Consider the following 12,054-nt stretch of genomic DNA (forward strand, 5'->3'; position numbering starts at 1 on the left):
ACATTACTGAGAAATAAAATGAACTTTTTTGATTTTTGGAAAATGGCTGCAATGAAACAAAGAGTGAAAAATTTAAAGGGGTCTGAATACTTTCCGTACCCACTGTATATGTATATATCACCTTAAACAAACATGTCCCCACTGCATACCTTTCTCCAGCTTTTTACTGAGTAGTGTTGGCGTCCAAATTGGTCATTTCCTTTAGGGATGTATTGCCACTTTCCAACAAGCCCTGCAAAATGGAGCCAGTCAGAAGCCTGAATGGATTTACTGCATGAGATTTCTGTAAATGTTTAGTAACAGCTCTAGTTGGAATCAAAGCTGCAGTATTCCCAGTCAAACTACGCAAAAAGTTATGGCATTTTGATGCAAAGTGATGTAATCAGTGGTCTTACCCTGGGAAAAAAGAGTTGTACCAAAGTGATAACAGACAAATGATGTGGGGAGGCCAGCTGTTTCCTGAGTTTGTATTTCATTGTAAGTTTTGACACATCCCTTCCTGTGAATGGAGAAGTGTCTTTACGCATGGTCAGTATTTAATTTGTGAAAATCTACACCTATTCTTAGTTAATTTGACACTTGTGTTGTTGCTACATGCTCGTCTTTTCAGCTTGAAGACGCAGTTGTTATTGCCCTTTGTGTTAGTCATGCTGACTCAGGCTCTTGACTGCTCTTCAGTAGTTACAAGGATCCAGTGTAGTCCTCCACATCAGGCTGTGTTGGGATCGCCTACAGCCAGAAAAAAAAATTACATCCCAAAATGGCTATGTGAGAGAGGGAAGTGAGAGTAGAGGGATAGGACGGTGTTGTGGCTCTGCAAAAAATAAAAAAAACAAGTCAGGGAGGAGTAGAGAAATAGAGGACGGGCCTAGTGTCGCTTCACTGTAATTATTAGAAGCGCCGCTACAGTTATCATTCAGTTGATCATGTTGCACTGTGGTTGAGAGGATATGACAGTACACATTTTGAGCTTTAATACAAAGGCTGTCGCTGTGGGATCAAATGGTTTAACCCCTCAGTTGTATTTTGGACTGCTCTATAGCCCAGGAGTCTCAGTCTCAGATGATGGCCTATATGGAGGTAGAGACGCTCAGTGACTGCTGCACTGGGGTCAGGGCAGGTGAGCACTCCTCTCCTTTGCTGTTATTGTCAGTGAGCTGATGCTGTTGCCAGTTTGTCCTGCGGTTGTGAAAGTGTTGAGCGTTAATAAAACATCTTTTTACAGGAGGTTCTAGCTTGATAATCACTTCAGTGCCCATCAAGTAAATAGCTGGAAATCAATGATGGAGCAAATGACAATGGCGTCATATCTAGTGTTTTGGTTGAAGATGGGTCTGTCATTTTAAGTTTAAAGGCTGATTTCTGCTCCTGAGTGAAAGTTGACGAAACCTAATTTTGTTTTGAAACTATTCTTTATGTTCAGAACATGACAAACACTTGCCAAACAGTGGAACAAAATAAATATCTTAATAGCCAAAATTAAGCCTGTTCGTGATTCAAATGAATTAAATTTAACCTTTTATTGAACAATCGTTATATTTATTGCGAGGGAAATTATATCGCAATAATTATTGTTATCATTTTCATCGCCCAGCCCTAGTTGAAGATGTCCAATTGTGCTTTGTGCAATTGTTTTGTTTTTGGCTGGCAGTGGTCCAGACATTAAAGCAGCATAGTAACAGCCCCAGAAATGTCATACCCTGGTAAGATTATCTGGAAACAGGAAAAAAGCATTGAGCTGCTTCCACATGATTGGCTGATTAGATATTTGTAAAAATGAGCATTTGAAAAGTTTCATCTATTCAAGTGGCCAGTGAGTTTATAGTCAATTGGAACATAAAACCTGAGTACTGAGTGCAAAATGTCATATACAATGATGTCATCAACCTAATGACTAGAAAGCAGGATGTGAGTTGGTGGGGAGAAGTTTTAGTATGTGGTTAGCTTCTCAGTGATCATATTTTCTTCCTTATTTTATTTTAATATACTACCTCATCTATTTACTCCACATTCTGCTGTCTGTCTTGTTTTTCTTCTCATGTTGCTCCTCCTTTCTTCTACTCAACATTACAATCTAGATGCAAATTTTTGTCTTGTAACATGTTTTTTTCCTTTTTGTTTTTCAGTCCTGCAGTTGCGGCTTCAGCAAAGGCGAACCAGGGAGCAGCTGGTGGAGCAGGGCATCATGCCACGTGAGTATCAGCGCTGCCAGTTGTCCATCCCTCACCGGAGTGCTAATGTGGTGTGGGTGGGAATATGATAACAAACTGGAACCCTGTTAGCTGAGATAATAAACATGTTTGCTCTGTTTTTCATCTAGATTGTTTGTCTTAAAGTTTGCAAATGAAAATTTTATGTGTTGCAGCTCTGAAGAGCCCGGCAGCCTTCCATGGGCAGATTCGCAGCTTGGAGAGAGCCAGGGTAAGCCACCCAGCTTGCAAATAAAGTCCTAAATGTGGAGTTGAGATGCAGAGGAAATGCATGTATGGACTGCAGTGTTTCTCAATGAAGCATAAAAGAACAGGACATGATGAAATGTAGATGATTTTCTGACGGATCAATGTCTTTCTCCATAGACCGAGAATTTCCTCAAGCATAAGATCCGCAGTCGTCCAGAGAGAGCAGAGTTGGTCAGGATGCATATCCTGCAAGGTATTGGAGATTCTCAAGTTCTCACTACGTACACTAGAAGCTTCACCTAGTGTTCCCTGTCAACCTTTTAAATAAATTTCCCAGGAACAAAAAGACTTTCATTAGACTACGAAGGAATAGGAAGCCATGTCCCATGGAGATGTTCAAACATGTATTTTATTTTATTACACATCTGAAAGATGTCAGTGAAGATTCTCAGTCATCCAGGTCAGTTATCAAAGGAAGATTAAAATCAAGGGCAACTAGACTTGGTTGGATACACATCTGAAACCTCACAGGAGTTAAATTGGCATCAAACACAGTGTTATAAATGATTATTACCACAAACAAGACATCTACAAGTGGACATTATACAGTATGATATATACTTTGATGTGACTTTTTTCCATCCCTCAGAGACTGGAGCAGAACCCTCACTACAGGCCACCCAGATGAGACTGAAGAGGGCCCGGCTGGCTGACAACCTGAACGAGAAAATCGCCCAGAGACCCGGCCCTATGGAGCTGATAGAGAAAAACATCCTGCCGGTGGATTCCACCCTTAAACAGGCCATCATCGGTGAGAGACAGGAAAATTGGTCATAAAATAGCTAATGTTGCCATAATAGATAGAACCAGTGCTTTTAGAGCATTTCTGCCTTAATGAACATTATCAGGAAGCGGTCTTTGTTTGATCAACCGTGCAGGGAATAGGAGAGAAATTATTTTGTGTATTACTGGCAAAGATTAAATAAACGTAAACAAACAGTGGGTACAATGTACTAACTTTGTTTTTGTCTTGCAGTGGGCCAGGTGAATTATCCGAAGGTGTTAAATGAAGACAGCAGCGACGCCCTGTCACCAGAGCAGCCGGCCAGCCAGGAGTCTCAGAGTTCTGTCCCCTCTCCCGCGGAAAGCAAAGTGCCAGAGACGCCCTCTCCAGGCCCAGCACCACCACCACTACCCACCACAATACTGCAGGTCAGATACAGGACCAGTAACACTGGTGTTTGTGTATACCCTGAAAGCCCTATTTTTTTCATAACATTGGTATGTGTTAATGAGAAGTTCAGTGTTTTCTTTGCAGTTATTAGTGTCGTTATTTTTGCTTCTCCAGGCCTTCCCAGTTGCCACACCAGCAACAACAGACTTTGTGAAAGTGATCTCTACTAATGAGCCGCCTGCCAGCCGCCCAGCTGTCACGCCCGCACAACCAGTCACCACAGCTGCTCCTTCAAAACCAGCCCCAACACTGGTGAAAGTAAGAGCAGTATTTCCCCCGCTTCCAAACTTAATAATCACCTCTTTCTGTAATATTTGAAGGCTGCTGGACAAACCGTATGTTGTCCTGTTTCCTCCCAAAACAGCAAAGCCAGCAAAGGTCGCCCTCAGAGAAGAACCGCAGTAAGAAGGGGAAAGAGCCTAAGTCCAGGGTGAAAAAGCTCAAGTACCACCAGTATGTCCCCCCAGACCAGAAGCAGGAGGCCAGTGAAGCACCCATGGACTCCTCTTATGCCAGACTACTGCAGCAACAGCAGCTGTTCCTCCAGCTGCAAATCCTCAGCCAGCAACAGCAGCACTACAACTACCAGACTATATTACCAGCACCACTTAAGTACGTGTGTTAAACTTTGGAACTACTAAGGAAAAATTTTTAATTGTATTGTTTTATTTCTACCTGTATCATGGAGAAAGAGTTTTATTTATTTATGTTTTTCAGGCCCTCCTCACTGTTGTATGTTCTGTAAAAAATGCCTTGTTTCCTCTAAACTGGTTCACCTCGCCTCCATAAGTCTTTATCTGAAAACATCTGAAAGCAAGCCAAATATTGTTGTTTTACCATCCAGAGGGCCATTAGCTAGTTTCCAATAACAACGTCTAATCATATGAATAACTAACAGGATGTTGTTTCCCCCTGCTGCTGTTTCAGCGGCATGGCCAAGCTCCCTTTGAACTGTGCTAGAGCTCTGTGGTTTGGTTGACCGGCTTTGTTAGTGAGGCGCAGGGCACGGGACGGATGGTCTGTTCATATTGGGAACAGATTTCCTCTCTCTCTTTCCTGTCTTTCTCTTTCTCTCTCGCTCTTCAGTGATCTCTCCAATAAAACTCCTTTGTCCACCTTCCCTCTTTCTCCCACCTCTTCTTCCTCTTTTTCTGTTTCTTATTCATGTACTGCGGAAATAGTTTAAATAATTTCCTGAAATAACGATGACCTCATTTTTTTTGTGTGTGTGTCTGTCTGTCTCTCTGTAGACCTGTGGCCGAGGGTCAAAGCAGCAGTGCCGGAAGCCTGCCGACCTCCATCATGGTGTCTCTACCCACTGCACCTCCACCTCCCCCTTTGCCTTCGGCCTCGGCTCGCCCAAACAACTCGCTCACGAACCGCAAGCCAGGAATCTTGCCTGCCAACCTGGAGGAGATGAAGGTATTTGGAAACCCACCAGTACCGGCAAACCCCTCAGCTTTGTAGCTTGAAACAGCAAGCCCCAAGAGCTTAGAAAATCCGAGCTATAAAGGGAGAAATTACTGCTTTTTAAGCCCACTCAGCTGTTAAAACTGAACTTTATCAAGATCTTACACAGCTAGTACAAAAATGTCTTCGATGAGGGCACTCTTTATATTTGGCAACTTCTAATGTCTTTTTCTCAACATTGCATTGGATTTAAAAGCACAAGCAGGGCGACTAAGAAAACACAATGTTTTGTGAGAAGTGTCAGCTGTGACAGAAGTCATCTTTAACTTATAGGATGGCTTTTATAGAGAGACACATGTTTTGATCAGTAGTTACACATCAGAATTTAAAGGAATAGTTTGACAGTTTGGTAAATCTGCATTCTTGCCGAGAGTGAGATGAGAAGGTTAATAAAACCCTCTTGTCTGTGTGGTAAATATGGAGCTGCAGGCAGCAGGTGGTTAGCTTTGCTTAGTATCGAGACTAAAAGTGGAAACCGCTAGCACTGCTCTTTCCAAAGGCACCAAAGTCACCAGCACCTCTAAAGCTCACTAATTAACATAGTATTTAGACGTACAAGGAAGTGTAATAACAACAAGTTGTGGTTTTAATTGTGGTTATGAGTAGGATTATTTCTTTGCCGAGACTTCCTGGAGTCTTGTTGGCGGTGGTTGATCAACCGATTGCTTTCCATGAAGTCACTGGCACAGTCAAGAAATAGTTGTTAACAAGGTCAAATTTAGAGGTGCTTTTTTCTCCTTTCTTTTTTTCCTTTGGACAGAGTCAGGCCAGCTGTTTCCCCCTGCTTTCTTTCTTTGTGCTAAACTAATCTGCAGCTGGCAATAGTTTCAAATTTAACAAACTGAAATGAGTGTTATCAATCTTCTTATCTTTCTCTCAACAAGAAAGCCAAAGTGTTGAACTATTCCTATAAGCAGTCGTCCTCCTCTAGCACTAGGCCAAAGTACATGAATTGATGATGTTTTTGTTTGTTTAGGTGGCTGAGCTAAAACTGGAACTAAAGCTGCGTGGCCTCCCTGTGTCAGGAACAAAGACTGATCTGATAGAAAGACTGAAGCCTTTCCAGGACAATCCCAGCACCTCTGCTGCTACCACCATTCACCCCCCAAACATTACCACCCTCTCTGTCCCCATGGAGGTCACCACCAACACTACCACCCCTGCTATAGTCCTCCCAGTCCAGCAGGTGGCTCCAGAGAACTTGAACTCCACGCCACCGGTCTCACCCATTCCCACTGATCCCTCTGCCCGCCAGCAGGATGTAGGCATGTCTGAGGCTCCTTCTGAAACACAAATGGTGAGCTCTGGCTGGGCAGGTCCACGATCCTCACCTCTCCTGTCTTTCCATGTCCCGGAGGAAAAGGACAGGAGGCTCCATGAGAAGGAGCGTCAGATAGAAGAGTTGATGAGGAAGCTGGAGCAGGAGCAGAGGCTGGTGGAGGAGCTGAAGATGCAGCTGGAGGTGGAAAAGAGGACCAGCACCGCTGACTCTTCCTGTGCACCTGCCACAAACCTTGTTCCTACAGTCCTGAACCCAAATGTAGTAAAAGTGGAGGGTGCAGTCCTGTCAAACTGTTCATCCACTCCCGCTACAATCAATAATTCTGTCCGGGGCTCCCCCCTCCCAACAGTGGTCAAGTTGGAGGATGTGACTGTTTCTTCTGGCAAGCCGGTCCACACCCAAACCCAGCTCATCACCCACATCCAATCCCAAGCACAGCCCCAAGTCACCGCCAGCCCACAGTTCCTCCCCCAGTCACAGAGAAGTCCCAAACTCGAGACCCAGCCCCACTCTCAACCCGCAGCCTCCAGCCTGCAGCAGTTCTTTATCACAGGCGGAGTGTCCCAGGTGCTGAGTCAGCCTCAGACTCTGCTGACCAGGACTGGCCAGGCTGGAACTCAGATCCTCCTCCCAGTCTCACTACCCAATAAGGCTACTGCAATCCAGCTACCAAGCACCACTGTCAGCCTGCAGGTGAGATTGCGATCAGGTAGAGTGACGTAAGCGTTAGAGCATGTTTGGAGGTTTATACGTTCAGCTTAGTTTTAATGACAAGACAGACTATGTTGTTGTATAATTTTTAGTTTATTAGTGGAATTATGTTCTCACAAAGTTTCCCTTTCCCTTCCTGTTTCCCCCAGCCTGTTCTTCAGGCCACGGTCTCAAATCAAGGTCTGGTCCAGGGCTCAGCTCCTCAGCTGCAAACCACAAAAATGGAGACGGCACCCAGCCAGCAGTTAGCCAACCACAACCAATTGCTACAGGTCAGTCGCGCCACGCAACTAGCTGCCTTTCTGTGAGAAATCATAGCACAGCGACTTTTGCGAGTGTGTCATTGTGCCCTTCCCTTAAAATATGTAGAAAATGATCATGATGATTTCCCACAGACCAAAGTGACTCGTCAAATTTTGTCCAGTGCCCAGATACCAAAGATATTTAGTGCATGTTCATATTTCTTGGTAAAACACATTTACGTTCAGATTTAGCTTTCACGTTTGAACATAAATTCAAAATACAGTGGATCAGCTGTGCCACAAGATAATTAAGATAATTGTGCATGCTCTATGTGAGAGCTACAATTGTGTGGGTTTTTTGTACTTTTAGTTCTTTCTTCCTTAAACAACAGCTACATTTGTTTTTTCTGTTGATTACCACATGTGTGACAATTGTGGATGTGGTATATTTCTTTTTTTAATTTTATTTAATTTTTTTTTATTTTGTTTGTTTTTGAAGGGGATGTTTGTGTCTTTTTATATCCATCTTATTTTTGTCACACAATCAATGATGATGTCAATCCCATGATGCTTGATGGACTGATGTGAGCCTATCTTGTGTCTTGACAGACTCTGACTTTGTGCAATAACACCACTGGTTTGGAGAACCAAACTAGGCCTGAGATGAATCCCCAGTGTTTCCTGAGAAGCTCCCCAGAGAACAGGGTCTCCCCACGGGCTTCACCCAACCACCACATCTCCAACGGACCATTCAATAAGGTAAGTGCTGAGGAATTCCTGAAGGGGTGTAGGTTTAGTTTGGTTCAGTCTGTCCTACTTACTGGATGCTTTTTAACATACTTATTTTTGCTTCATACAAAGGTTTCTTTGTCTCTCTCTTATTCTTCCAGTCTTCTTCTCCCCAGCCCGCCTTGATCCTTCAGCCCACCTCCCTTGTTACCCTGCCTCCCAAGATGAGAGAGCCTCCACGCTATGAGGAGGCCGTGAAACAGAGTCGCAACATGCACATCAACAATGTTTCACAGGTTAGACACACACCAGCTGCAGCAATAAAAAAGTGCTCCAGGTTAGGCTGCTGGACAGAGCTTTTTTGTACAAATGAAATCCACCTGAAACGAAATGCAGTAAAACACATCTCATTGTTTCCCAGAAAATGACAGTGTAACTGTGGTGGGGACAAGGGGGCACCAACAGGTGTGTTTACTGCTTTACCTGGTCTGCGCTTGTAAAATATCCAAAATGTCCGTGTCTTCTGCTGTAATACCAGATAACATCTCTCTCTGTTTCTCTACAAAGTGCTAAGAGCATTAATATATCTGTGCAGTCTGCCCAAGTGTGGGGGGGAAACACGACTTATTTTGGCCTTACAGGTTTTACAAATAGCGAGCATTCTTTCTTTTTCACTCACAGTGAATAACTTCCAACGACATGTTTTAGCATGTGTGTGTGTATGTGTGTGGCAGTGACAATAGTCGGTCATCCGTGTAAGTTTGACCGGCACAGAATCGGATATGTGAGACTGACCAGCCCCGGTTTTCTTGCATTTGGTGAACCAGCATCAAGTCTCTTTACATTGTTGAATGTCTTTTCAGGTTCCCACTGCAACCAGCCAGCAAATGGACGATTTATTCGACATTCTCATCGAGAGTGGAGGTAAGGAGGTGCCCCCTGATGGTACAAACCTAGAACATGATGTGTAGGCAGCAGTGTTTTCAGTTTGGTGACATTACATTGTGCTAACAGAATTAGACAGATCATGACTGATACCAACCTTTTAGATATTTATGTTGTCTTGGCCAGCAACATATAGATCGCTAATTCCCAATCAGAGGTAATTATACCCCAGGGGCTACTTCTGCAGTTGCTAGAGGGCATGTGGAAAGGAATTTTAAAAAACCCAGAAATTATGATTTGACTAAAAATATATATTAGTTGCATCAGCTGTAACGCATGAACACTTCCTGTTGTAATTTAAAGTGTGTGAAACTTGTTAGTAAGCGAGCAGGGAAGTCTAAATTGTTAGCTGAAGGTAATAAATAAACGGTTGAAGTAGTTAGTTAAAATAATGGATAAAAAGTTGATCGAGTTAGATATAATTAATAGTGTTAAAGTATCTGTTTAATCACTTCAGCTTTCAGGAACTTGGAACATGAAGGTTCTGGTGTTGAAGGAGTTTAGGAGCTGCTAACACTAAACAAACGTTCTATATTATAGGTCTCTGGGTTTTAGTGTCACACTGTGAACAAACTTGTATTTTGTGATTTTAAAAAACTCAGTCACTACCAGTACCAGTCTTTAAATGAGCCCTCACTAATAATTCCCCCATCCCCCATCTCCAGAAATCACTCCATTTATCCAGCAGGACCCTTCGGTGTCTCTCACTAAGACCGTCCCGGTCACTGCAAACATCACCACCCTGCCAGTCAGCACCGCTCTCTCCAGACCACCTCCACAGATCCAGGTGGCCCCTCCGCCCACCCTGAACCCCCTCATCGGCCAAAGCCTGCCCAGCCTCTCCTCGCTGGCCACAGACAATCAGCTGGAGGCCTTTCTGGAGCGAACGCTCGCCGATACGTCGCCAGTGTCAGACCCGCGCACCCAGGGCCTGATGGAGGAGCTGCAGGCCCAACTGATGGAACAGCAACCCTACTCGCCCATGGACACGTCAGACCTGTCCTTCTGTGATTCCTCCTCGCCCCCGTCCTCGCTCAACATGGGCCTGTCTGACCCGGGCCTGGACAATATGGAGTGGCTGGACCTCACCATGCCACCAGGTCCTGGCGGTGCACTCACACCACTGGGGATCCCAACGGACTTCCTGGATACACATGACCTGCAGCTTCATTGGGACTGACGGAGGGACGGGTGAAAGAAAAAGAACGGTCAAGTCAGCAAAGCAGCTGAGCCAGAAGGGAGGGAGAGATGGATGAAAAGGAGAAAGGCACCGATAGACGCAAATTTTTCAACATTTTAAATAAGGACACAAAAGGAGGAGAAAACATGGCATTTCTGTGCCATATCAATCTTACCAGTACGTCCATACATCTGTAATATTCCTACTATACTACAGTAAGGGACGCTGTACAGTAGTGCACTGATTCAAGTTGAACTACAAGCAGGAGTTTGCACAGCTTCAAAAGAGGGCCTACTATGGCTGAACAGCCAGAATAACGTCATAATGTCTCTAAAGTAAACACAGACACCTGTAGAATTAGTGATAAAGAGTTTTTAAACCGACTAGACATTTTCAGTGTCTGATGTCATGATTCTAATAATCATTTATAGAGACATGAAGACAGAGCCAAATTAATACTGGTAGCATGGACTGTATGTAAATACTCTTTTTAAACCACACTAATATAACTTCGCTTTCTCTGACACAGAGCCTGAAGGGTGGCTTTCAGTGTGAACCCTGCCTCTTTTTACTGTATAAGCACAGTAACCACATGTGGTGTGATTCCACTGAAGCATACTGTGCCACTCTAGGTTGCAAAAGCTGGCCGTTACAACAGTGTGACATTCAAAGACTACAGATTAAAAATAGGTGTAATCAAAACATTGAAGGGATTTGATTCAATAAGAATGCATTTGAGGCTTGGCCTGGCACATCAGTGTTTTAGGATGTCAGCACAGCCTCATCTGCTGACCACTTAGACTAAACCAGTCTGAGTGCTTTGAGGAGTTGCTTCAGTCTGTCTGAGGTTCCCTTTATCACTCGAAGCCATACGTGCTCAGTCAGGTCACTGAGCCAAGTTTTAAAGGGATTCCTGAGAAGAGGTCAAGCTTCTGTTCACGCTGGTTAAGTCTACCACATACTGCACATCACAATGTTTGCTGACTAATCTGATATGTTGTATCAGATGTGACTCTTCTGACCTATCACGGCCTTCCGGTCGAGCTGACGAACCAATGACTCTAAAGAACAAAGAACAAAGACTCGACTTAAGTCGGATGACGAGAGAGGAGCAAGCTCCTCCATCTACGTGAGAGCTATGCACTAAAGAGGCGTCGAGATCTGACGACGCGCCTCATTCACCTCAGAAAAAGGAAATGTGAACTCTGCATATCCAAGGTGATCGTTGATATGAAGTGATCAATACGGCTGTGACCGGCGTAAAGATCATGTGGCCAAACGCTCCAGAGATACTGCAGTTGTTGTCCCAGTATCTTTTTTGAATGTAATTTTGGAAATATCGGAAAATGGGACTTTACTCACAAATTTGGCAGCTTTTTTCTCTTCTGGTCGTAAACTGACATAAAACAGTGGAAAGGGAACAAATAACAGTTTATGACATATGCAGACACACATCCATAATAGGGGTGATCTGTGTGTTGCAAGTTCTATGAAGGAAATACGATGTCTTTGGACTGTGTGTGTGTGTGTGTGTGTGTGTGTGTGTGTGTGTGAGAGTCAGGGTGGGAAATTACTGCATCACTATCTAACAAACGGGCTAGTTAATAATAGCCTGTAGCTGATAAGTAATTCTTTTTAACAGCCCATTTAATGAGTGACCAACCATCATTTGGAGGAATCAGAATATTCTAAAGTAATATTTAGAAAGCAAGAAAGCATGTTTTTGTGTGTGTGTGTGTGTGTGTGTGTGTGTGTGTGTGTGTGTGTGTGTGTGTGTGTGTGTGTGTGTGTGTGTGTGTGGATTCGTCTTCCTGTCTTTTGCATGTACTCCCGTGTTCCCGTGTGCACGATTATATTCACGT

General features: G+C 43.9%; 1 protein-coding gene across 5 annotated transcripts in view; it reads left to right on the forward strand.

The window, feature by feature from the left end:
* mrtfba (myocardin related transcription factor Ba) overlaps positions 1-10,580 on the forward strand; it is a 28,157-nt gene extending 17,577 nt beyond the window's left edge. For 4 of the 5 annotated variants that reach the window (XM_046069890.1, XM_046069891.1, XM_046069894.1 and 1 more), the window contains 14 exons: positions 2,127-2,192; positions 2,366-2,421; positions 2,577-2,652; positions 3,049-3,210; positions 3,436-3,611; positions 3,748-3,891; positions 3,998-4,245; positions 4,884-5,055; positions 6,080-7,078; positions 7,246-7,368; positions 7,948-8,097; positions 8,229-8,363; positions 8,931-8,991; positions 9,678-10,580. In XM_046069890.1, coding sequence (XP_045925846.1) covers positions 2,127-2,192; positions 2,366-2,421; positions 2,577-2,652; positions 3,049-3,210; positions 3,436-3,611; positions 3,748-3,891; positions 3,998-4,245; positions 4,884-5,055; positions 6,080-7,078; positions 7,246-7,368; positions 7,948-8,097; positions 8,229-8,363; positions 8,931-8,991; positions 9,678-10,192 — 3,083 coding nt within the window. In that variant the 3' untranslated portion in view covers positions 10,193-10,580. The remainder of the gene's footprint in view (positions 1-2,126; positions 2,193-2,365; positions 2,422-2,576; positions 2,653-3,048; positions 3,211-3,435; positions 3,612-3,747; positions 3,892-3,997; positions 4,246-4,883; positions 5,056-6,079; positions 7,079-7,245; positions 7,369-7,947; positions 8,098-8,228; positions 8,364-8,930; positions 8,992-9,677) is intronic. The other variant, XM_046069892.1, reaches the window with a different exon arrangement.
* Positions 10,581-12,054: the final 1,474 nt, after the last annotated feature.

This window comes from Micropterus dolomieu, linkage group LG14, assembly GCF_021292245.1.
Source record: "Micropterus dolomieu isolate WLL.071019.BEF.003 ecotype Adirondacks linkage group LG14, ASM2129224v1, whole genome shotgun sequence".
Classification (NCBI taxonomy): Eukaryota; Metazoa; Chordata; class Actinopteri; order Centrarchiformes; family Centrarchidae; genus Micropterus; species Micropterus dolomieu.